Raw genomic sequence first — 25,987 nt, 5'->3', positions numbered from 1 at the left:
TTGGTCTCGGGATTTTAACAGTGGGAGCGGGGGCTATCTCTGACTCTTTTGCCTGCTTTTAGGACCCTTTCCTCATAATGGATTGCTTTGACTACCCTTAATACTAGAGGAGGTTCCTAGTTTTACTGCAACTTGATATGCCATGTTTAGTTGATATTCATGGGAGGCCTGCCATTTTCTGGAGAAAAACAGAGGAGTGGGTGGGGAGGAGAGGGAAGGTGGGGGAGGGACTGGGAAGAGAGAAGGGATAGAAAACAGCATTCAGGGTGTAGAAAAAAAATTAAAGAAAAAAAAGAACACAGGTCATGAATGCAGCACACAGAATTAACACCTAGTGTGAAGAACAATGGATGGTAGAAGTAGGATGTGGGGACAGTGTGAAAGGCCACAGGGCCCAACAAGATGTGTGCTAGAATTTTATGGTCCCTGGCACAGTGTCTGTAGGTCGATCTATCTTGGGCAGCTGACTTGGTAGATTGTCAGGCTCAAACATTCCTCAAGGATCCAGGAAATTGTCAGACCTTAACTTAGGCAGCATTTGAGTTTGCATCTGTTGCACATTCCATGGGGAGGAGGGGGACTGGGGGAGAGGGTGGGGGAGAGGCAGGGTCTCAAGCATTCAGGCTAGTTTCAAACTGTATTGTCATGAGTGACCTTTGCCTCCTAGTCCTCCTGTCTCCAACACCCAAATCCTGAGATTATAAGTGTGAGCCACCATGGCCAGCTTTGGCATCTTTTAGTATTTTATTTATTATTATGTATATGTATGAGATGCCATGCACAAGTGTGGAGGTCAGTAGACAACTTTGGTGAGTCAGTTCTTCCCTTTCCCCATGAGCCCTGAGGACTGAATTTAGGTCATCAGGCTTAATGTAACACTTTACCCACTAAGCTATCTCATCCAAGTTGGTTTTTGTTGTTGTTGTTGTTGTTGTTATGAGTCTTTTGTTGGCTGGGTGTGATGGAACATACCTATAATCCTGGCACTTGAGAGGCAGAGGCAGGTGGATCTCTGTGAGTTCAAGACTAGCCTGGTGTACATAGGGAGCTCCAGAATAGCCAGGAAGACATAGAGACGCTGTCACAAAAGGGTGGTGGGGCATGTCTCATACTGTATCTTAGGCCAGCCTAAAATTTACTGTGTAGTCCAAGTTGCCTCCAACTTCTTGCAATACTCCTACCTCAGTCCCCTGAGTATTGAGATTAAAGTGTGAACCACAACATCTGGCTAATAGCACTTACTAAAAGAACTATCCTATTTTTCTTCGTAATTATAGGTTATCAATCTTAGAAGAATTTGAATTTCCACCCAGTATGGGAACTACTTCTATAAAAATCTGACATATCCATCCAGCTATTTGATACCCACTGTGATGAGATGTTTAGTGTTACAGAAAAATGGCTCCACTGTTGACTACTGTGCGGACTGAGAGCCACCCAGTGCTGCAGCTCTCCTTCCCAGCTGTCATCTCAGTCTCCTACAGGAAAAGCACAGAGCCATTCCCCTGATGGCAAGGAAGCCACCCTACCAGTCCAGCCTCAGTGGCATTTCCTTTTCTTACAAAAATCAGTACATTTTTGTCAATTCTCTATGCGGCCACAGCTTCAGAGCATTATCTTCAGCATCGCAGGGCAGATGTTACCAGGAGAAACTCAAGGACAACTTCTGTTCTTCGAAGAGCACACAATCTCCAACCACTTTTACATTTCTACTTAATCTTGAGAATGTCCACCCAGATAGTCTGCACTCTGGAGTTATCCTCGATTTAGGGCACCTAATTCAGGAAACGTTGCAGCTGTCAGTCCTGGTTCCTTCTGCAATATCAGGGGTGTGATGGAAGGAGAGCCAGTTTGAGGAGTTCATTCCTTTGCACAGCTGCCAGATTTAGTGCCAGTTTTGCCTACAGCCCCCAGTCCCACCCTCTTCTCTCAGTCAGCACATGATCTTGTCAGTCAACAGAAGAAACCTGCAGTTCTTGTCAATCAACAGAAGAAACCTGCAATTCAGCAGGGCAACAAAAAGGATAAGGCAGAATGGGGTCTGACCCCACCTCCATCCAGGATTAAAGGACAAGACAGGCAAGCAGAACTCCATGTGAAAAAGACAAATGCCACACATTCAACAGCACTGAAGAGGGCAGAGAGACACGGGGGGGGGGGGGCAGTAGGATGAGCTTGGGTGGGGACAGGGTGGAGCCAGGACCAACATCTGAGGCTAAGGACAGCATGGCCAGATGGCTGGCTCCAAGAGGCTGCTTGAAGATTTCCATGTACTCTCTGTACTGGCCCGGGGCCAGTTAGTCACTGCTAAAGAGACCAAGGTCATGGAGAGGACCCTGCCTCTACCACTAGATGACTCTCCAAACGTCTTATGGAGCTGAGGCATTATTCTGTCATTCTGCCCAAACCATGGCACAAGGGGCACCTATTTACTATGTGCCCTACCATACCAGAAAAGCATTAAAATAGTTGGCGTCGGGCGGTGGTAGCGCACGCCTTTAATCCCAGCACTCGGGAGGCAGAGGCAGGTGGATCTCTGTGAGTTCAAGGCCAGCCTGGGCTACAGAGCCACTTCTAGGACAGCCAGTGCTACTCAGAGACCCCCTGTATTGAAAAACAAACAAAAAAGCTGGCAGTAATTCATAAAATACAGCAAGAATGCACCACGCAGCAGAGGAGAAACAGGAAGAAACACAAACTGGAAGGCTAGGAGGGGGAAAGGCTATATATTAAGTTCTAACATGTGCAAAACCTAACCACATGCCCAATTCAGTGTCCTTAGAATAAGAACACACCACACACTAGGAAGAAAGGAAATTATTCCTGCTACTAAGAGTCGACAAGAATTTTCTTGAGAATCATCATAAAGGCAACAAGGTATAATGTAATGGTCCTTGACAACACTCTTAGAGCAGAAAGAACACACTTCCCAAGAAGCTTATCCCTAATAGAGACTCAAAATAGGGTCAATGAGGGAACCAGGGACCGAGAATAACATGCCCTGATCTCAAAGAAACAGCCACCAAAGAGGTCATCAACCACACGGTTAGGACAAATCTGAATTATCACTTACTTGTGGGTATTTAAGGGGCAGTGTCTATAGAAATGAAGTTTCAAGCTGGAGAGATGACTCATTGGTTAAGAACACTGGCTGTTCTTCTGGAGGTCCTGAGTTCAATTCCCAGCACCCACATGGTGGCTCATAACCATCTATAATGGGATCTGATGCCCTCTTTTGGCCTGCAGGCATACATGCAGATAGAGCACTCATACAAATAAAATAAATGTTTTAAATGAAGTTACAATAGCTATAAATTAGAAACAATCTAAATGCCCATGTCTAGGTAAATGGATAAATTATGGAATATTCATACAAAGAATTAGTGCTTATCAATAAGTTAATGAACTTTGCTGGTGGGCAGGTATGGGGCCAGTTCAGCTGCTTGTTCAGTGGGACCTTGGGGAACACAGCTGTCCTTAGCCACGACAGGCTAAGAGGCAGAAATGGGCACACAGGCAGCCCGCAGTTACAGCTCCGTCTGAGTGGCCATGCCCACTGTGGAGGTGTTTGAAGGGAAGCCTAGGAGGGTGAACCTGGCGGAGCTATTTAAGGACAAGAAGGGTGTGCTGTTTGGAGCTGCTGGACATTTACCTGAGTGCTCTAAGACCCACTTTCCTGGGTTTGCGGAGTAAGCCTAGGATCTGAAGCCAAGGATATGTAGGTAGTGGCATGTCTGAGTGTTAATCATGTCTCTGTGACCAAGGAGTGTGATCAAACCCACAAAACAGAATGCAAACCCCCCAGCTGCCATCACTGGGACCTGTGGGAAGAAGACAGACTTATGACTAAATGAGTCCTTGGTTCCCCTCTTTGGGAATCGCAGGCGAGCATGGTGAGTGTGCCTGCTGGTGAGTGTGCCTGCTGGCGAGCGTGCCTGCTGGTGAGCCTGGTGGCCTGAGTTCACTCCCAGGCCACATCAGAGAAGGACAGACCTGACTCCAGAAAAGCTGCCCTGACCTGCACAATAAATAGATATAATTTTTTTATTTAATTAACTTGATTAACTGGATTTAATTAAAGTAACATTCACAGGGCAGTGGTGGTGCACACCTTTAATCTCAGCACTTGGTTAACAGAAGGAAGCAGTCTCTGAGTTCAAGGCCAGCCTGATCTACAGAGTGAGTTCCAGGACAGCCAGGGCTACACAGAGAAACTCTATTTCAAAAATAGATAGATAGATACATAGATAGATAGATAGATAGATAGATAGATAGATAGATAGATAGATAGACAGATGATAGATTGATTGATTGATAGATAGATAGATAGATAAAGATAGACGTAGTATTTATCATATTTCATTCTATTTCTTGGCACAGGGTCTTATGTATTCCATGCTGGCCTGAAACTTACTATGTGGCTGAAGATAAGCTTTTAATTCCTGATCCTCCTGCTTCCACCTAAGTGTTGAGACTCGGTGTGTTCACATGTAATAAACAAACACAAAAAACAAAACAGGCGCTGGAGAGATGGTTCGGCAAGCAGCTAAGAACGGAGGACTAGGGTTCAGTTCTCAGCGCCCGCAGAAGGCTCCCGGCTGTCTTGAACTTCAGTTCCAAGGGGTCCGATGCCCTCCTCTGGACTGTGGGCACCATGCATGCACGGGGGGGGGCGGGGGGAGGGCGGAGGGATGCACATACGTACTTGGAGGCAAACTCACACACATAAAATAAAATTAAGCAAATATTTAAAATGTAAAGTCAAAGCAGATGATGTTGCTAAACGGCACGGGCAGGGGTAGGGCTTGCCTAACACCCCAGCGCCCCCCACAAAGAGCACAGGTGTGAAATGTCCTCACCCCCGCGCTCCGCGGTCCCTGCTGCACTCAAGGATCCAGACCAAACCCAGCGGCCCCGTCCCTCCCTCCGCTCGCTCTGCCTCCGGGGCCGCCGCCGACCCGGCACCGCGGCGCCTCGGCCTGGGGCTCAGCCGGAACAACGAAGGAGCCTAAGTTCTGGTCCCCACCACACCCGAGGTGACAACGTCCCAGACAGGATGACGGGTAGACTGGAAACACGTGTCACCTATGTCTCGGCTGTTTCACGGCAGTCACACGTGAAAAGAAAGCCCGGCGCCACCCTCGGACCGACTGAAAGCGGCCACGACCCGCGCGGCGCCCGCTCGACAGGGCCCCTGCGGGCCGGCCCAGGAGAGCAGCCTGGCGGGAACGCCACAGACACCCGGAGGCGCCAGGGGGTGAGGCGCCCAGAGGGCGTGGCCAAGCCCGGAAGGGGCAGGGACTCGAACGCGCGAGGACCTCCACGGCCTCCCGAGGAGACCGCCCCCGCCCCCGCTGGGCGCCAGCGCGCTTCCAGAGGCGGAAGGCTTTCCTTGGCCCCGCCCCAAGCCCCGCCTCTGGCCTATGGGAATGGAGCAGAGACCGGAAGGAGGCCGAGCCTCGGCCCCGCCAGGAACAGGCATCCTAGGCCCACAGCGCCCTCTGTCGGTGCTCTCGGGAGTTGCATGGAGCTGTCGGCCGAACACCTCATACCGAGGAGAAAATTGGGCAAAGCGCTACTCTAATGGCTACATATTGGATGACTCTTTACATAACGTTCTGCAAAATGAAAAACTATAACAGCAATATACCAGGGAAAGAACACAGACTGGGGGAACACTGAGAAGTACTAACTCCTATCCTGGTGGTGTCTACTCAAAAAAAAACAAAACTCACAGCCAGCAAGTGTGAGTTCGGTTAACACAACTACAGTGTTTTTTGTATGTGTTTTGTTTGTGTGTTTGTTTTGTTTTTCGAGTCAAGGTTTCTCTGTGCAGCCCTGGCTGTCCTGGATCTCGCTCTGTAGCCCAGGCTGGCCTCGAACTCAGAGATTCACCTGCCTCTGCCTCCAGAGTGCTGGGAATAAAGGCGGGCGCCACAACCGCCAGGCTTTTTTTTTTTTTTTTTAACAGAGTCTCACTGTGTAGCCCTCGAAGTCATTATATAGAGACCATGCTGGCCTCTAACTTACCCACCTGCCTCCTGAGCACTGCGGTTTGTTTTCAAGTGTGCCATGGCACACGTGTGGAAGTCAGAGGACAACTTGTCGGAGTCAATTCTCTTCTTCCATCATGTGAGTCTTGGGATCAAACCCAGGCAGCCTTGCTAGCAGGCACCTTTACCTACTGATCCATCTCGCCGGCGTCCACTACTTTGTTTTGAATACTAAAATGAGATCGTTGGCTACCAAGGTGGGGGATGAGTAATGAAGAGTGATTGCTGTATGGAAAGGGGATTGTTCTGAAGCTGTGGAGATATTTTGAAATTAGGTAAGTTTATAAACATTGTGAATGGACTAAGTTTCCTTGTAAAATGAGGACTGACTCTTATGCCTTGTAAATTTCTCAAAGTATTTTTAAATGTTTAAATTTTTCCTGCCTTTTTATTGAACAAGCTCATGTCCAGAGGCATGCTGGGGATGGAAACTGGCTTTTCTGCTTTGACTTTCGTCCCATACAGAGTGAGCATGAATAAGAAGTGGGTCATGTTGCATAAAGTGATCTCCAGTCACAAGAAGGTTAAGAAACTTGAAGGACAATCTCCTCCCCAAATGAAATGGAAAGAAAGCCCTTGAACTACCATCATTTACAAATTTCCGAAAAGGAAACAGGTTGAGAAGTGACTATGTGAGGTTGAACTGAGCATTGGCTGGCCACGGCCACTTACACGGCATCATCATGGAGAGGTTGCCTTCCCTTGTGCAGATGAACACTGGCCTCAGAGGGTATGAAGCACATCCTCCAAACCCTAGCCTGAGTAAATCCATCTTGCAGCCAGCCTCCATGTAGCTATTCTGTGTGCCAGACCACAGCAAAACAAAGCCATCTTTCTCCTGGCTTTGGTCAGGCAGCGTTGGCTGAGATTAGCATACCCCTTCCAACCCCCCATTAAAAACAAGGAACAAATCTTCCTGGAGTCTGCGTTTTTGGTTTTTAGTTTGTTTGTTTTGTTTTTCAAGACAGGGTTTCTCTGTGTAGCCCTTGCTGTCCTGCATCTCTGTGTAGACCAGGTTGGCCTCGAACTTACAGAGATCTGCCTGCCTCTGCATCTGAGTGCTGGGACTAAAGGGGTGCGCCACCACCTGGAGTCTGGTTCTGTCTGTGCCCATTTATCTGAACTTGTAGTCACTTCTGCTTCCTAACCAAGGCCAGAAGACAGAGGGAACCCCAAGCCAAGGCAAGAAGGGGCCTACAATCAGGGCAAAAATTAGAAGGCTCTCCTAACCAAGGAAAAAAAGCAGAAGAGGCCCAGAACCAAGGCAAGAAAGGGGAGGGGTCTCCCAGCCAGAGCACAAAAGTTGAGGGTATACAAAACCAGGGCAAAAAAGCAGAAGGAACCCCAAACCAAGGCAAGAAGACTCTAAGCCCAGGTCTAAATTAATTCTGCTGCGCATGTGGGCTTAGAGCCATATAAAATAGGCGTGTGCATGGGATAAGGAGAAAACTTCAGAACACCGCCATCCTCAACGGTCCACTGCTAAGGAACCCCCAATAAACTCCGCTGGACTGGTGGGGGTCATTCTTTGGGCCGTTAGTGACACCCCAACTCTCTCGGGGGATTTGTAAGCCGGGAGAAGAGAAGACACAGGGTCACACACACTTAGGAAACGGGAAGGCTCATAAATGTCCCAGAGCCTGTGAGCATCTGCGCTCTTCCGCTAGTAGAAAGAACAGTTTAATTGTTCCTTCCCTCCTGTGGTGGTTGAAACGGAAGTCGGGAGCCATGCCCTCCACCCCAGCACACATCCCATTGTTGAGGAATATTCCAAGGAAGCCCATGGACTGAGGACACCAATCTCTTCACTGCAACTTCACACAATTATGTACACACACACACACACACACAGTCCCCTCTGGATTTGGAAGTCCTAAAAATATCCCTTGTCTAGGCCAAGCAGCCCAGGCCAGGTTCCCAGAACAGTAATCCTCAAGAAATACAGAATCTAAAAAACAAAGTACAAATTTTATTTTGTTTCTTTACAAAGGCACAATGGCCTCTTGGTATTTTGTTCCCTACCCCCACTTTCTTAACAAAATATAATAGCTTCTCCTTGGACACAAAGACCTCAAACTTGTAAAAAAAGAAAGAAAAGAAAAAAAGAAAAGAGAGAGAGAGAAGTTTTAAAAAAAATACAGAAACCAAAACCAAAATAAAACCAACAACGAACAAAACAAAAAGAGAGACAAAGACATTTTTGGGGTCAATGATGGGAACCCTGGAGGGAAGGGTGGTGGTGGAGAGTGGCCAATTCGGGTGCTGAGGTGGCGGGGGGAGGGGGCAATGGCAGCAGCAATCCCCAACCGAGAAACAATGTAGACCCCCGGGTCCCCAGAAAGCCCCAGCCCAGCCTGACCCCCAACCCATGTAAGTGCTTCAAAGAGAAAAAAGAAAACCAAAGAGAGAAGGGAAGGGGGCTGAAGACTGTCAGTCTCGGGCTGGCTCTGGGGAGGGAGGAAATACCTTGGGGTTTTGTTTGATTTTCCCTGTTCTTAAAAACACGTTTAAATGAAAGGAAAACAAACAAACAAACAAAAAAAGCTTTTTGGCGAGAGAGGCCCGGCACCTCAGTGTCAGCTTCCCCGGCCCCAGGGCCGAGGCCCAGCCCTGGAGTCCCGATGCTCCCACACGTGCTATATATACCACCACCCCAGCCCCGGGACCTGGGCTTGGGTGGCTTCGATCAAAGGTCGACTTACAGTATTGAAAAAGAGGTCATAAAAGAGACCCAAATGACATCATAATTTTGTAAAAATTTCTCACTCATTCACCCATGTCTCTCCCTGTTGTTACCCCGGCCCCCTCTAACCCCCAGAAGGGAGAGGAGGGCTGGGGGGTGGTCAGGGAAGCTCCCCGTCCCCCAAAGGCTCCTCCCGGCTCTGGTCCATGGCGTCGCTGTCTGAGGCCTCGGAGTCTGAGGCGGTATCTGAGGTGTGAGCCTCTGGGCAGCTGCGCACAGACTTGACAATAACCGCTCGTCTCTGTTCCTCCTCCAGCTCCTGCTTGTCCTGGGTGCCCTCGATGTGCTGGATTGCCTGGACAGGAAGAAACAGACCATAGAGGAGACTCAGTGGGGGAGATCAGGTCAGACAGTTAAGAGTGGGGGCCCTCAGCCAGCTGTTGTCTGCCCCCAAAACACATACCCCAGAGCTGTTCAGAAATAAACTCAGCAAAGCAGGCACGGGGGTGGGCTAAGAAAGGGAAGACCCTTAGCTAAGTTGAAGGTCCTGGCTTCCAGAAGACCATAGCCCTAGATGTTAGAAACACAAGTGTGGCTCGTGTTTATAACTGTGAAGTCCACTAACCCAGTAAAGGTCTTTGCTATTCATTGTACTACTCAGTTTGCTGGGCATATATACAATGCAAGTTCTGGAATCTGATAGTCTTTTTTCTTCTCTTCCTTGTTTCTGTTTATTGGGTTATTTACAATTTATCAACTAAGTGATTCTTGTAAATGTTGCTCACAGCACTGAGAGGGGCCTACGCACTGCCCACCCACAGAAAAGTGCAAGGGCTGGGGAGACAATTCGGTCTGCAGAGTGCTTGCCTTTAAGCATGAGGGCTTGGGTCCAGTCCCCAGACCCATTGAAGTCAGGCACAGTGGCATGAACCTGTAATTGGAGGGCTGGGGAGGTAGAGTCAGGAAGATCACTAAGGCTCACTGGCCAGCCAGCCTATCCTAACCTATGGTAAGCAACAAGCTCCAGCAAGTTTCCTGCCTCTTGGTTCTTTGGCTCCCCACCCTCACTTTCTTAACACAATGTAGTGGCTTCTCCTTGGACACAAATATCTCAAAATTATAAAATAAATACAGAAACCAAACCCAAAACCAACAACAACAACAAAAAAATAGAGAGACAAAGATATTTTAGAGGTCAATAATGTAAACCTTCATAATGAGAACATTATGATATATATATCGACAGGTGTTTGCTCAAAAAACATAGTAGCAGACACACACACACACACACACACACACACACACACATACACATACACGCACACGCACGCACACGCACACACAAATGCACACAGATACATACAAATCTTTTCTCAAAAATAAATAAATAAAACAGTGGACATCTTTCTCCAGCATCTAACCCATTAAGTGTAGTCCTCACCCCTCATATCAAGGAAACCTCTCTGCAACAGATAGAGATTGTTATTTAAAAAAAAAAAAACAACAACAACAAAAAAAAAAAACCACCCTGTCTCCAAAACAAAACAAAAAAGCCCACAATTGCCAGGCATGGTGGCTCACGCCTTTAATCCCAGCACTCAGGAGGCAGAGGCAGGTAGATTTCTGAGGCCAGCCTGGTCTACAAAGAAAGTTCCAGCAGCCAGGGCTACATAGCTCAGGGGAAAAAAAAAAAAAAAAAAAAAAACCCACAATGAATGAAAATGCAGAGTTGTAGAACCCATCCCAAAGGATGCATCTATAATAAAACTCCCAGACCTGAAGCTCGGGGATCATTGCAAAAGAGGAGACGGAAGGATTGTGAGATCAGAGGGTCAGGGAGCTTGCCGTGAAGCTCACCAACATGTCTGCCTAAACACGTGCTGAACAGAGACAACACCGATAAACATGCCCAAGTGGACAAGGACGAGCCTAAGAGGCCTCACTCCTACACAAAGAACCACAGACAGCCGGGCAGTGGTGGCGCACACCTTTAGTCCCAGCACTTGGGAGGCAGAGGCAGGCAGATCTCTGAGTTCAAGGCCAGCCCGGTCTACAAAGTGAGATCCAGGAAAGGCGCAAAGCTACACAGAGAAACCCTGTCTGGGGGGGGGGGGCCGCACACGGGACTGACTCATTACCAAGAAGCTCTGAGAACAGAAGCCTCACAGGGCCAGCAAGGTAATTCAGTTGGTAAAGGCACTTGCCACCAAGCCTTCTAACCCGAGTCTGACATAGTGAAGAGAGCCTGTTCCTCCAAGCTGTCTGTCTTCTGATCACCACTGAGGTTCCATGGCACACATACACACATACAGACATACACATCTACACACAATAAATACATTTTACTTTAATTTAATTTTTTAAAAAAGGAGTCTCTTTTCCCCGGGCACAGGGAGGAGACCGATCCAGGCATCCAAATTGTTACTCCTCCTACACAAGCTCCATCTTGCTTCTCTTCCATCTCCTATTCCTGAGTCTCCAGGAAAAAGCCTGTCCCCAAGAGTCAACTCCAAGCACAAGCCACCCTCCCCTGAGCCCAAATACCTGCACAATGGTGTCCAGATTCTGCCGGGATGTAGAAACAGAATTGATGACTGAGGAGGGGCCCATGGTGACAACATTGATGTGGTGAGAAGGTGGGGCCGGTGCAGGCACGATCACGGTGGGGTGGTGGGTCGGGGCTGGAGGAGGCAGGAGCTGCAAGACAGAAGCCCTCGGTCCAGCTCTCTCCCACCCACCCCCTCCCTTACTCACAGGCTATCTGTTAGTGCGCATTTTAAATGTCCCCCCAAAGTCCATGCGGTAAAGGCTGGTCTCTGGTGTGGCAGTTAGAAGACAGAGTGTGGTGTGCACATTCCTAATCACAGGAGTCAGGAAGCTGAGCAGGTTGGGGACAAGTTCAAGCCCATCTGGGATTATATAGTGAGTTCAAGGCCCACATGGGATACATAGCAAGGCTTAAGAGAATCAAATAATAATAATGGAGCCTAGTGCCAGGCAGTGGTGGAGCATGCCTTTAATCCCAGCATTAGGGAGTCAAGAGACGGGTGGAATTCAAGACCAACCTGGTCTACAAAGTGAGTTCCAGGACTGTCAGGGCTGCTACACAGAGAAACCCTGTCTCAGAAAATAATAATAATAATAACAACAGAGCCAAACAGAAGCTCTCTATGGGCAGGGGACAATAAGAGCCCTGCGTCTTTCTCTCTTTCTCTTTAGTTTCCTAGCCGTGAGGCGAGTGGTTTTGTTCCTGCCATGATACATCAACTCAACAACGGTCCAATCACCATAATCTGAAGCCTTCAAAACTTAAGCCAAAGCCTTTTCTCTTTATAGACTGATTGTTTCGGGTGCTTGTTACACTAATAGAAAGCTGGCAAGCAGGGCTGGGGATTTAGCTCAGTGGTAGAGCGCTTGCCTAGCAAGCACAAGGCCCTGGGTTCGGTCCTCAGCTCCGGGGGGTGGGGGGGGAGGAAGTGGACAAGCAAAGGGGCAGCCAATTCACAACCCCACCATACCCTACACGGCAGCCTAGTGAGCGGCTTCTGGGCAGCCCAGACCCTCATTCATTCCCTGTGACAAGAAGCACTTCGGAATTTAATAACTAACTCTTCAAGGGTTTACACCCTGGCTGGGCATGGTGGCACAAGCCTTTAATCCCTGTCCTTGGGAGGCAGAAGCAGACAGGTCTCTGTGAGTTCAAGGGTAGCCTGGTTTACACGGGGAGACCCTGTCTCAAAACAAACAAAAAGAAGTATAGAGTCTGGCACTTGCTGGGATGTAGCTCAGTGGTAAAATGCTTGCCTGCACGACATGTACAAGGCCCTGGAGTCAGTCAACACCACAAAAAAAAAGAACAGTTCCTGGATTAAGACAGAGGGGTTCAAATTCCTGCTCCTGGGCAGGTTATCTGACCTTTCCCTACCTCATTTTCCACAGCAATAAAACACTATAGCAGCTCAAGCTTCAAAGGGCCACCGTGAGGATTCCAAGTTCTGATGCTCTCAAGGGACCCAACCCAGCATGCCCGCGTTGTTGTTTGCGGCTATCCAGTCTGAGCCCTCACTGCGGGCCGGAGGCAGCCCGTAGGGGCCCCGCCTGGAGTCTGCCGCTCACCTGCGTCCGCAGGTGCTGCTGTTCCCGCTCCAGCTTCTCCTGGTGCAGCAGCCGCACCTGCTCCTGCTGCTGCTGCAGCTGCACCTGCTGGGCAATCACCTTAAGTTTTTCCGGGTACATGTGGGCCTCAAGGGAGCGCACCTGTAAATGAAACGGCACAGCACTCAGAGGTGGGGCAAGACCACACCTGCTCTGCCACCGCAAAGGCCATTTACTCACTAAAACCTCAATGCTGGGCACAGGGCAAGCCTAAACCTAAAACGCTGGCAGAGAGCGCCCCCTTAGGGCAGACCAGAGGCTCGCCCCACTTCACCTCTAAACTTCAGTCTCTACTGCTCCCACCTCCTCCTCCCTTCTCGTCTGCCGGCCAGTTTCCTTATGGAAGCCCGGCAGCACACCCTGGAGAACCAGGTCAAACCCTTCCTGGTGCCACAGCTCCTGCGCCGTCTTTCTCAGTGGCAGTTTTTGGAGTGTGCATGCTGGGAGTTGAGCCCAGAACTTACATACTAAGCACTCCATAACTGAGCTAAACACCCCGCCCTCTGCTGCATTTTTACACCTTTAAGAAAGAATCCGGCCGGGCGGTGGTGGCGCACGCCTTTAATCCCAGCACTCGGGGAGGCAGAGGCAGGTGGATCTCTGTGAGTTCGAGGCCAGCCTGGTCTCCAAAGCGAGTTCCAGGAAAGGCGCAAAGCTGCACAGAGAAACCCTGTCTCGAAAAACCAAAAAAAAGAAAGAAAGAACCCTTGCCGGGTGGCACACACCTTTAATCCCAGCACTTGGGAGGCAGAGGCAGACGGATCTCTGTGAGTTCGAGGCCAGCCTGGTCTACAGAGCGAGTTCCAGGACAGCCAGAGAGCTACATGAAGAAACCCTGACTTAAAAGGGAAAAAAAAAATGGGGGGGGGGGGGCTGGAGAAATGCTCAACGAGTAAGAACACTGGCTGCTCTTCCAGAGGTCCTGAGTTCAATTCCAGGAACCACAATGGTGTCTCACAACCATCTGTAACAGGATCTGACTCCCTCTTCTGGTGTGCATGAAGACAGATCATAGATATACATTAAATAAATAAATACTTGAAAGAAAGAAAGAACCGTTGACTAATGCTTTCCATTCCTATGCAAATGGAAACTCTGGAGAGTCTACTCTTAGGCCAGGTACAGAGCAGGCACTCTTGTAAATAAACACTTGAAGGGAGGAACTGAACAGAAAAGATCCATCCTCTATGCCTGGGCATCACACTGGCCAGCAGAGGGCGCTGCCTCACCTGCTCCTCCAGCATCATCCGCACAGAGCGCTCCTTGTCCAGCTGCTGCCGAAGCTCAATCATCTCCCTCCTAAGGTCCTCAGCCTTCTCGTCCTCCCAGATGTCAGGTGAGCCAATGCCCTCATCCTTGTCTTCTGCCCGACGCCGCTTGGGGGATGAGCCACTCAGCTCCTGGGGACCCCAAGAGGTTGGTGAGTGAGCCTACACGCTCATAACACATCCAGAGGTCCCGGGGGGCTCTGCTGCAGGCCCTCCAAAGCTACCAAGACAGGTGGGCTCATACTGGGGAATCCAGAGCCATATACCAGGAACGGAAGAACGGACTTGCTTTCTAGAACAGTCGCCTGCTTCCTCCAGAGCCTGCTCCACTGTTCTTCACAGATGAAGAAACAGGCCCAGGCAAGAAGTAGGCAGTTTCTGTGGGCAAGATAAGACTGATAGCCACACATGCATCCCAAGCTAATGGCCTGGTTAGGATACACACACACAGAAGAGGAAGGAGGGGCGCTGCTGGGAGGACTGTCCGTCCCGTACCTGGATGAAGCGCTTGAGCTGTGTATTCTGCTGCAGGAGTCTAGTCTTCTCCTGCTCGAGAGAGAAGATGTATTCTGCTGTCTGCTGGAGGATGGCTGCCTGAGGGCAGGAGGGAAAGAATCAGACCGATGGTCCTCCCCATGAGAGCACCTCCCCTGAGGGCCTCCCTGCCCTTGCCCACCTTGCTGAGTTTCTCTCCGTCTGTGTGGGGAATGAGGGTCTTGAGGGACTGGAAGCCAGCGTTGATGCTCTGCATGCGCCTACGCTCGTTGCTGTTGGCAATCTCCCGCCGGATCCGCCTCTCCTGGTCCCGTTGGGTCTCGGGGGTCAGTGGAATGTTGGCAAGACTGCCAGGGAGAACAGGAGTAGATTCAGGCTAGATGTCCTCAGAGTTCATCACCAGACGACCCTGGATATAACCTGCATCACTTCCCTACTACAAACAGTGCTGAGGCACTCTGGCAGATCACCCTGAAGACGACATAGGGTTGTGGGGACCCTGGGATGCCCAGTGGACTGAATCAGCTGCCTGTGGACACAGGTGGTCTGCTTAGAACCCACCCCTCCCCTGGCTGCTTCTTCTTTAAAAAAAAAAAAAAAAAAAGACTTGTGCTGGGAATTGAACCTGGGCCCTCTGGAAGAGCAGCCAAGGCTCTTAACCCCTGAGCCATCTCTCCAGCCCCCAGGCTTCTTTTCTAGAATTCCCTCCTCTAGAAGAGATTCTTAGCCGTGCCTGGGTACCAAAATACACAGGGGTTCACAACTCTGCGGGTCTCACCGGCCATTCCACTGTCTCCCTAGCCAGGCAGGGAAGGCCCTGAAACCTGCGTGGCTAATCCCCAGGATTCTACTGCAAGAGGACCCCAGACAGCAACCAGAGACACCTGCTCTTGCGACACCTCAAAGCTCCTTGCTGTGTATCTGGACCACCTCCTTCAGTAGCTCATACTTTGTCACCACAGTTCTGAGGAGACACCCCACCGCCCTGCCCAGGGGCACAGTTGTCTCCAGGCAGAATTAACGCCACCCTCCCAGCCACTAGGAGCCACTAGGAGCTAAGGCGGCATAAAGACAGGCAGCACTCACTCCAGACGGGACGCCAGGTCAAGCACCCCTTGGGGCAGTTCTACTTGAATATGACCCACTCCAAGGTAGATTCACTTTGCATTAAAAAAAAAAATGAGGCTCCCCGCATGCTGTGGAGGATGTTACTGCATGCTGCAGAAGTAGCAGCTAGCCAGTAGGGTGAGAAGGAAGGCAGCCAGCAGTGGAGGGCCAACGCCACTGCTCCCAAGGGGTGGGCCTGTGTGTGGCCTGGAGGAGGTATGCCCCCCCTTCTCTGCCCTCCCCTGCAACTCCCCCTCCCGCCCCTGGCCTGATGGCTTCCAGATGCTCTGCTCTCAGCAGAGGTCTTCAGCCCCACCCAAAGCCACAGCCCTGGCCTCTTCCTGAGGGGGCCCTCCCAGGGTGACCTGTTGCAGGCTAGAGCTAAGGAAGCTCATAGCCCTGGGTCTGGGAAGAGAGACCTCCGACACCTCTCACCTCATTGATGTGGAGTCCCAGGTCAAGGGGGTGCCACATCTAACTCTCTGGCAGTGAGTTGGCTCCCGCCTCTATCCCCAGGGAAAACGGCCGCACAGCAGCCCAGGAGGGAAACACATCTGCAGCAGCTGGAAACAGCTGAAGCCTGTCCAGCCCCACCCAGCCTACCCCATCTGTCCTGCCTCAGCTCCCTAAAGGACCCTAGCAGCATCCCTGCCCCTTCCAGGGCCCCAGCTCCCTCTCCCAGCAGAAAGGATGGACAGCTGGGAATGAGTTCCCTGTCGGCCACTGCACGGGGTTTGGAGGCAGAGCATCCCCCTTCCCACTTCATCAAGCCAGGTCTCCTCATTCGGGGCCAAAAGCCCAGGACCCCAGAGGACCCGAGCACCCAGAGGACATGACCCCTTCTCCCGGGGTTCAGGTCCCCACAGGACCTAAAGGGGCCCAGGTCTCCCACCTGACAGATGAGACTTCCCTACTTAGAGCTTGGGGTGGGGAGAGACGCAGCTTTAGGGTGGGAGAGGTCCAGCCTCCCTGCTCCAGGCCAGGATGCGATGCTTCTCCCAGCCCCAAAAGGGGAGCGACGGGGCATCTGGAAGGAGACAAGGACTCAGGGAGTCGGGCAGGACAAAGCCGGTACCGCTCCTCCGTCCTTTGAGCCTGAACACACCGACTCTGGAGCCAGCAGGCCTGTGAGAGGAATGCTCTGCGGGAAGCAGTTAACACCACAGGTCTCTGGGGGCAGGAAGAGAAAGGATGTGACGGCGCACACCTGTAAGTTCAGCACGTCGGAGACTAATGCCGGAAGAGTGGGAGTTTCCGGGCCAGCCTGGGCTACAAAGGAAAACTCCTGCCTCAAAAAAGCCAGACAAGACAGGTGAGGCGTTGGGCACAGTGGTAACACACCAGTAATACCAGCACTTGGGAGGCAAGGGCAGAAAGTTAAGTTCAAGAGCGTCCTCAACTACACGGCAAGTTCAAAGTCAGCCTGGGCTACATGAGACCCTGTCTCAAAATTAAAAAGTGGGTGGGTGGGGAGCTGAATAGCTAGCTAGCTAAGAGTTCTTGCTGCTCTTCTAGGATGCCTCAGTTCGATCCCCAAAACCCACGTCAGGGGGCTTGAAACTGCAACTCCGGGGGATCAACACCCTCTTCCGGCCTCTGTGGGCACCCCACATACAAGCAATATAAATAATTACATACATACATGAGAGAGGTCACAGGGAGTAAGCTACCCGGGAATTATAATCCCCACCCCACCTAGGACTAATGTGGGAATCTCCCCCACAACTCACCCAGTCTCTGGGCCATGCTGGTTATACACCAAAGGCTAAAACTGACCCAAGACCAGTCTCAAAACAGCATGGAACCACCCTCAGGATACCCAAAGGGCTAGCCTGTCTTAAGGGTCTCAGAATACAGGAGTGCATTTTTAAAATAAATAAATAAACAGGGTTAAGGCTGTGGTTCAGTTGACAGAGTGATTGCCTAACATGCTCAAAGTCCTAGATTCAAGCCCCAGAACTCCATTTAAAAAAATAAAATAAGCCGGGCGGTGGTGGCCCCCACCTTTAATTCCAGCACTCGGGAGGCAGAGGCAGGCGGATCTCTGTGAGTTCGAGGCCAGCCTGGTCTCCAAAGCGAGTTCCAGGCAAGGCGCAAAGCTACACAGAGGAACCCTGTCTCGAAAAACCAAATAAATAAATAAATAAATAAATAAATAAATAAATAAATAAATAAATAAATAAAAAGGACATAGTGTCACACATCTGTAACCCTAGGACTAGGAAGAAGCAGATCTCTGAGTTCAAGGACAACCTGTGCCATATAACAAGACCCTGTTGTTTCAAAGAACCAGTAAGTAGGCTAAAGGCACTTGATTCCCAGGTGAAAAGGAGGAAGGGACCAGCCACACAGTAGAAGATGGCATTGGGACCCCAGAGTAGGGCAGAACAGACTCTATACCATCCCATGGACTGACCAGCTTCCCAGTAAAGGAGGACCAGGCGCCATGACAGTTATTTACTTACTCTTTTTGGTTTTTTTTTTTTTTTTTTTTTTTTTTTTTTGAGACAGGGTTTCTCTGCGTAGCTTTGGAGCCTGTCCTGGAACTCACTCTGTAGACCAGGCTGGCCTCGAACTCACAGAGATCTGCCTAGCTCTACCTCCCAAGTGCTGGGATTAAAGGTGTGCGCCACCACAGCCCAGGTGACTCTTTTTGTTGCTGCTCTTATTTGTTTGTGACATGGTTTCACTCTTATAGCCCAGACTGGCATCCTCCTGCCTCAGCCTTCAAGTGCTGGGATTAGGTGCCATCACATGCCTAGCTTAGTTGTATATTCAGACTTCTTTCTCCCTGGCCTTCACTGCAGCAGTGAGCCCGAGCCATGGTCCTGGGCCGTGCAGACAGCCACAGCAGGGCAGAGCTGGCTCCTACAACTCGCTGTGCCCTCTGTTAAGGGCTCACACACAACCAGAGGCTGCACAACTAAGTGTGTGTGACTGACCCAGGTGCAGAGACTCACCTAGGTCACACCTGGTGGGCTGGCAGGACAGGGGGCAGCTGCAAGCAGTCCCCTGCAGCTCCCATCAACTCTGCCGCCCTTGAAACTGCAGCCCTGAGAGCTAACCTCAGCCTCCCCATCCCCCAGGACACGCACTAACTGGGAAGGGGAAACTTCAGAGCCCCACCCTGAAGGAGTCCATCGCAGAACTCCCACGTGAAGAGACCTTGGGTACCAGACAGTGAGCAGGTCCCTAGCCAGACTCTTCCAAATGTGTCACCCAGCCTCCAAGCTGGTTAACATGGTCATCCCTGGACTTGGCTTTGAGGAAAGAAACTGTCCTTGCAAAGCTACAATTCTGCACGGGGATTTGGGGTTGCCTCAGTGACTTGTCTAAACAGCCTGGAAAGCTCCAGCTGATAGTTAACAGGCTACGACTACTGACCAGTGGTTATTTATAACTGGTGGAGTGTAAGCGAGCTAGGTGCTCTAGTGGGTAGAATGTGAGCCGATCCACAATCACGACTGGTGGGATGCGATCGGCAATCCTCATCACTGACTAGCCCAGTGGTCACCTCCAGGTGATACTGCACTAGAAAAAGTGCCTGGAAGTTCCCTACAGCTCTTTCTTGGTTTTGCAAAAGCAAGTTCACAGTGAGTAATCATATGGAAAAGTCCCACCCCAAAAAAACCCTCCACAGAGTCACTCGGCAAGCAGTGAGGATTGCTGAGACCCCTGGCATGGGGGGCACTGGCGTGTGACGGCAGCGAGATTGCTGGGCCTGTGGCCAAGGAACAGAATTCGGCCGGGCACCCGGCCTTGAGTTCTAAGAGCAGGGCCACCATCCCTAGTGAAGACTGGCAGCACCGTATCCAGATGCTCCAGAGCACAAGGCAGGTGGTGGTTCACATCTGGATCCCTGATCCTCCTACCCAGCCTAAGGCCAAGTATCCCCACCACCCTCTAACTGGCCACCAACAACTTTCTTTTCACATGGCCTGAACCCACTTAACATCCCTAAAACATCCACAATCAAAAAGTGGGAAAGGCCACGTGGGAATTCTCCCATAGCCAGGAGGAGGAGGAGAAGGAGAGATGACCCTCCCACCAAGTGTACCCCACACATGCATGCTCAGCCTTCTTTTTCCATCACAGGCCAAATGACTCTACAGCCCTGACAGCCCTGACCACCCTACCACCCTCCCCTTGACCCATGCCAAGTGTGTCAGAGGCATCTCTTCCCTAGCAACTTCAGACCATCACAGAGAAGCTGCACAGGGTGCAAATGCCAACACCAGCCTTGACACTTGCTAACTGTGGCACCCCAGCCACAGAAATCTCCCTGTCTCAGTTTCCCCCACTTTCCTAGACTGGCAATACTGCTGTATGCAGGATCGTGGTAAAGTTTAGTCGAAATCAAAGGAAAGGTGATGGGCAATAGGACAAGAAGATGAAAGAATGACCTGCTTCCCTGGGGGTTTTCACTCAGGTACCCAGCATCTCAGGGAACTGACAAAACCCTTCAGCATCCTGAATCGGTGACTGCCATGGACAGGGGCCAGGACTTACTCATTGCTATATCCTTAACCCTAGCATCAAGCTGGTGCTTCATAAATACATGACCAGAGACCAAACAAACATACCAAAGTTCTTTTTGTTGTTGTTGTGTTTTGTATTTTGTTTGAGACAAGGTTTCTCTGCATAGCCCTAGCTGTCCTGGAATGTGCTCTGTAGATTAGGCTGACGTCGAACTCAGAGATCCACCTGCTGCTTCCTCCCCAGTGCTGAGATTAAAGGTGTGCACACCACCCAGCCATGCCAAACTTCTTTGTTTGTTTTAAGAAAGCAATTTATTTTTTTCATAATTTTTCTATGTGCATTGGTGTTTTGTTTTGTTTCTTTTTTTTTTTTTTTTTTTTGCTTGCATGTATGTCTGTGTGAGGGTGTCACATCCCATGGAACTGGAGTTACAGACAGTTGTGAGCTGCCATGTAGGTACTGGGAATTGAACCCTGGTCCTTTGGAAAAGCAGTCGGTGCTCTCAACTACTGAGCCAGCTCTCCAGTCCCTGCCAAAGTTCTTAAACTCTCTAACAACATCACTTTTTTTTCTTTTAAGACAGGATCTCTCTATGTAGCCCTGGCTGTCCTGGAACTTGCTATGTAGACCAGGCTGGCTTCAAACCCAGAGACATCTACCTGCAGGACTCACGGGTTAAACTCAGGTAGTCACTATAGGCTTGTCCACAGGGACCTTTACGAAAAGCCGGCTTGCCAGCCCCTAAAGGAGCTTTAAAGCGTTTATGGTACCCAGGGTGACAGCACATGCTTGAAGCTCCAGCACTTGGTGGACAGAGGCAGGAGGATCAGGAGTTCAAGGTCATCTTAGCCTACAAATCAAGTCGGAGGCCAAGCTGGACTAAATGAGAACCTATCATTTATTAAAGGGGGTGGGGCCCTAAGAAGATAGCTCAGCGTCCTAAGCATGAGGACCTGAATTCTGACCCCCTGCATCCACATAAATGCTGGCCACAGTGCATCTGCAACCTCAGAGCTGGGGGTGTGGTGGAGACAGGTGGATCCCTGGAGCTCCTTAACAGCCAGCCAGGGGCACCAAATTGGTAAGCTCAAGGTTCGGCTAAAGACCTCTTCTAAAAATCAAGGACAAGATGTTGGCTGTGGTCATTTACATCAGTAGGATATGCTAAAGGGGAGGCAGGAGAATCCCAAGTTTGAGGCCAGCCTGGGATACACATCTGGGCTGGAGAAATGGTTGAGAGCAGCTGAGAGGACAGACTTTATTCCAGATGACCCAGGTTCAATTCCTAGCACCCACACAGCAGCTCCCAACTGTCTGTAGCAACAATTCCAGGGATCTGATGTCCTCTTCTGGCCTCTGAGGGCACGGCACACATGTGGTGCACAGATATGCATGCAGGCAAAACACACATACACGTTTTTAAAAATTAGAATTTAAAAAATTAAATAAAAAGTATAAATAAACAAAAAGGTGGGGAATAAGGTTAGGTCTCAAACTCAGGGCAAAAGGCTGAGGTGCCTATTTAACATATAAAGCGGATGTTGGCCACCAGGTTCTCCCAGCAAATCTCAGTGCCTATTAGAGTCATCCAGGCTGGTATACCCCGCCCCCAACCCTAAACTCTCCAGTTGAGTCCCTAGGCTAGGCTTCCCTTCCCCACCTTCCTATCCCTATATAACTTCAGCCATGCTGGCTACCAGCCTCTTCGCCTCTTGGTCTCTGGGTACCTGGTGCTCTCTTTGCTCCCTCTCTTCTCTTCCTCGCCTACTCCCCCATCCTCCTTTCTCATGGCCTGGTTCAGTCTGGACCTTTCCAGATGCCTCTGGCTTTCTCCTTCATATCTACAATAAACCTGGGAGCAGGCATGTCCTCATTTTTTTTTTTTTTTCATCCATCTGGTGCTGAACAGGGACAACTGAGGAGGTCACTCAACATTGACCTGTGGCCACCATATGCACGCACACAGTTGCATACATGCACACTTACAAGGACAGAAAGCACCTTGCACCTGCTTTTCAGAGTCTGAATATCACCTTCTGGACACTTCCTATATCTAATTCTCACAAAACCATTAGGCAGCAGGTCCAAAACTTCAAAGTGTGCCGCTGTGCCCCATGGCTCCTTCTGGATGACCCAGGAAGCATAGGAGTCAGAGAGAACCCAGCTAGATGGGAGGGGTGGAGCAAAGTCCAATAACCTGAGACAAGCCAGAGTCAGTCCGCCTTAAGGTCCTGCCCAACCCACACTCCATCCTGGACAGGCTTCCCAGCTGTGGCTCCAGCTGAAAATGAACACACAGAGAGAAGCTACAGTGCCAACGAACAGCCAGCAACTGCTTCAGTGCAGGACAGGCTGAGAACCGGTGCAGTCGAGGTATGGTACTTCAATCACTAAACCTGACAACGACCAGTGCTCCTGGGGGGTCAGGGGTCTACTGCCTTCCTCCAACACAGGGCTGGAAAGAGCCGGCGTGAAACCAGGGGCCCCTACTGCCTCACACCTGCGCAGGATCAGAACTAGGATGACCTCTCCGGACAGTCTGGAGTAAATCACGCCTCACTCCCCACGACCCAGCCCAGCTCTGAGAAGGCAGCACCTACAGCAAAGTCAGGGTTCCAGTCCGGCCGTACCATTCGCTCTAACTGGTCCCTTTCTCAGCTTCTGCGTCCATCTTTACAAAGAAGCCAGAAAACAAGTCAACCCATAGTAAGATTGTGACGATTCGATGAGAAAACCCTAGCGAGTGAGTCCCCAGAATAATTAGAATCCAAGAGTTTTGTTGCTGCTGCTCTGTACCACTGCTGGGCCCTACAGGTGGGCCTTGTCTTACTGCCAACTGAGGGTGGGGAAGGGGGACCAGAGGGGGACTGCCAGCTGCTAGAGCCATCAACAGGCCATCTATCTCCTAGGTATTGGCTCTCAACTTGAAAGTAAAGTGGGATACCTGCCTGGATGTTATACCCATGCAGCCACCTGCCCCACAGGCGTTACTGTCTACCAGCCCGTGCCACTCAGCGGGCTCCTCCTCCTTCAATCCCAGCCCTGCCTGACTGGGGTGTCGGAGCACGTGGCCCCAGCCCTGGGGAGCCATTACGCTCCTAGAGCAGCGCGGCATGCAGGAAAGGGATTGTAGGTTTCAAACTTAAGCGCGCTGCAGAAACCTCTCCTTGCGTGCACCACCATCCCCGCTCCGACCCAGCGGGCTTGCAGGGTTCAATGAACAGATGCCAGCGCCGGCAATGGAAGTTCCAGGCATAAGCATTTAACAAGAGTCCAGGGTGATTCGGCCACTGGTTGGCCGCGATTTGGTAGAGGATGGATCTGGGGCAACCTAAGTAGGGCCAAGCTCACTAAGCGGTTTCTTGGAAGAGCTTGCAGACCTCCGACCACCCACCCGGCCAGGAGACCCAGCGCTTTGCGTTTATGATTAGGGAACAGACGTGGGACCGCAAACTTTGCAAGAGAGACCCACATGCAACAGGGAATAGACCTGAACCTAGAAGCAGCCTCAGGTACTCCTTTCCCAAAAAGCTTCCCCCACCTGGCCTCCCTAACCCACCCAGTTGGCTACGGCTGAGCTTTGTGCAAGTAAAGCGTGGCCCCGAAGCGCCTACAAGTCCCACAATGCAGCACCGACCCGGCATGGAGAACTACAGCTCCCGCGAGGCCACGCGCGCAGAGGTCCGCCTACTCCAAGAGGGCTGCAGAGTCACGTCCAGGCCTCGCTAGTAAACAGCGCCCGGACGCGGGCGGCGGGCAAGCGAGCTAGTGACTGCCAACGTGTGGGGGGACCGCGGCTTCCCTGCTGGCAGCGCGGCCACTAAGGGTCCACGTACGGCCCGCAGCCCCAGGCGAGCACGCCCCCAACCCTGCTGCAGCCCTGTTCTCTGCAAACGCTCACACCACCCGGCTCCCCGCCCCCCCCCCAGCCTGGAGCCGCGGCATGGCTGCATTGTAGCTGTCCTCAGGCACGCCCCGGACCCCCAGAAAACCTCCTTAGAAGAGGGTTCCCAGAAAGCGCGAGGAAGCAGGGAAAGGAAGGAAGCCAAAGCGGGCGGGGGGGAGGAGGAAGCGCGGGGTGAAAGCCACCAGCAGCAAGCATGGCCGGGACTGCTGCAGCACCACGTGGGTCTGTTTGCAATTTACAAACGTCGCGACTCGCCCGCCTGCAGCGGACAAAAGTGGCCAGGGCCTTTCGGGGTCCCCATGTTCTGAGGGAAGAATGTCCCCAAGCAGCGCGAGCAGGGAACACGAGACTGCAGCCGACCCAGTGGCTAAGAAAGGCGAGCGAGGTCGGAGGCGCGGGCCATGCGTGCGCACACGCGCACCCGCCCGGGCGGGCTGGCCGGGGGCTGCAATGGGAAGAAGGGGTTGGGGGGAGGAGCAGTACACACCTACAGAGCCCTCCTATCACTTCTTTCTCTGTTTTCCTGAAATGTTGCAAAGAGGGCACCTTCTGAGTGGGCACCATGAAATACTCCATAGCGATAGGCCCCCCTCCTCTGCACGAGCCAGGTCTCGCGGTCAGCCGGAGAATGCAAGATGGAAATCCGAATCAAAGGGCAGCGCCGGACGGAGGTGCAGAATCGGCCGGTCCCAGATGCTGGCGGCAGCAGCAGCGGCGAGGGGAGGGAGGCGGGCGGGAGGGGCGGGAGGGAGGTCTCTCCAGCCTGCCTCCCCGGGCGTGTGTATGTGTGTGTGTTTGCAGCTGATCAGATGTCTGTTTCAAGGCGGGAAACAGCTGGTGAAAACTCAGCACTCCCCCGGCCTCCTTCCGCGGAGTAAGGAATTGCATGTAAACAAAGGACTATTTGCAGCGCCCCCCCACGGGCGGCTGGATGCCGGGGCGAGAAGGGCGCAGGCTCCTTGCGAACGACTGCAACCTGGGTCTGCAGACCTAACCCAGGGATCAGGGGTTCCCGGTCGCCAGCTGGCTGTGAGGGACACGGTGTGAATGGAGTGAGCAGCGGCCCAGCTACATGCGCCACTATGGGTGATGAGGTCCATCAGCTGACAGGTTGGCAAGCGTAGCTAAAAAGGAAAGAAAAAAAAAAAAAAAAAAAAAAAAGGCCAGCCACCGCGCGGGATCCCAGACTGTGCAGCCCAGGGTCCAGTGGGGACTGCCCAGCGCAGGGTCTGTGCGCACCGCTGCCCTGGGGGACGCGCGCTGGGCGGGGCTGCAGCGGCAAAGGGAAGGCTCCCTCGGGTGCGTGCTTCGGGCTTTTGCTTTTTCATGATTGCCACTGCACGAAGCGGAGCTGCTCTGGCGCTCTCCCTTTCGAGCCGACCTGGGCCCCCTGGAAACTTGCGTCATAGCCACCGCTTCCCACAAGTAACTTGGGGCTGATTCTGACCACCCACCAGCCTCCTCCCTTGGTCTCTGCCTAGCTGGCTTCCCGGCCCGGACTCTGGCTGGAGCCTAGGAATTACAGAGTGCGAAGGGTACAAATGGCAAAGGCAGGTGTGTAGGACACCTCGGACGCTGGGGCTGCCCTAGGAAGGAAGACCCTAGGGAAGGGAGGGAAGGGCGGAGGCAAGCCAAAACAGCAGCGGCCCCTGGGGGCAGGCTGCCAGCGCGGCCCGAAGATCCATTAGAGGTCTGCTGGTGGCTGCCAGGTCCGGTCCTGGCTCCTTCACTACCTTACTTTCCGGTTTCGCGCGCAGCGGGCTGCAGCTTCTCATTCATGCGGAAGGCGGGGTGGAACTTGCTCCACCGCCAGAGGGCGCGCTCTACTATTGGGGGGCGT

At 51.7% G+C, this 25,987-nt stretch overlaps 1 protein-coding gene across 2 annotated transcripts; it reads right to left on the bottom strand.

Annotated features, from left to right (window-relative positions):
• Positions 1-8,002: 8,002 nt before the first annotated feature.
• Tfap4 (transcription factor AP-4) lies at positions 8,003-25,057 on the bottom strand. Of its 2 annotated transcripts, none has more exons than XM_028894859.2 (7): positions 24,635-25,057; positions 14,836-15,001; positions 14,655-14,753; positions 14,121-14,291; positions 12,853-12,993; positions 11,281-11,433; positions 8,003-9,091 (listed from the first exon to the last, which is right to left on the bottom strand). In XM_028894859.2, the coding sequence occupies exons 1-7, from the start codon at positions 24,721-24,723 to the stop codon at positions 8,897-8,899; spliced, it is 1,014 nt and encodes a 337-aa protein (XP_028750692.1). In that variant the 5' UTR covers positions 24,724-25,057; the 3' UTR covers positions 8,003-8,896. The 2 variants fall into 2 exon arrangements, with proteins under 2 accessions (XP_028750692.1, XP_037056716.1); XM_037200821.1 differs by having other exon boundaries at positions 24,694-25,055.
• Between the last annotated feature and the right edge of the window lie 930 nt (positions 25,058-25,987).

This window comes from Peromyscus leucopus, chromosome 8b (genome assembly GCF_004664715.2).
Source record: "Peromyscus leucopus breed LL Stock chromosome 8b, UCI_PerLeu_2.1, whole genome shotgun sequence".
In the NCBI taxonomy this organism is placed as follows: Eukaryota; Metazoa; Chordata; class Mammalia; order Rodentia; family Cricetidae; genus Peromyscus; species Peromyscus leucopus.
Note: the sequence above shows the minus strand (reverse complement) of the source record. Positions and strands in the feature narration are given on the sequence as shown.

Coding starts and splice junctions, on each gene's coding strand:
- Tfap4 (XM_028894859.2), bottom strand. CDS start 24,723: ATGGAGTATTTCATGGTGCCCACTCAGAAGGTGCCCTCTTTGCAACAT. Junction 15,002..24,634: donor GTGATAGGAGGGCTCTGTAG/GTGTGTACTGCT, acceptor TCTCCCTGGCAG/TCTTGCCAACATTCCACTGA. Junction 14,754..14,835: donor ACGGAGAGAAACTCAGCAAG/GTGGGCAAGGGC, acceptor TCCTGCCCTCAG/GCAGCCATCCTCCAGCAGAC.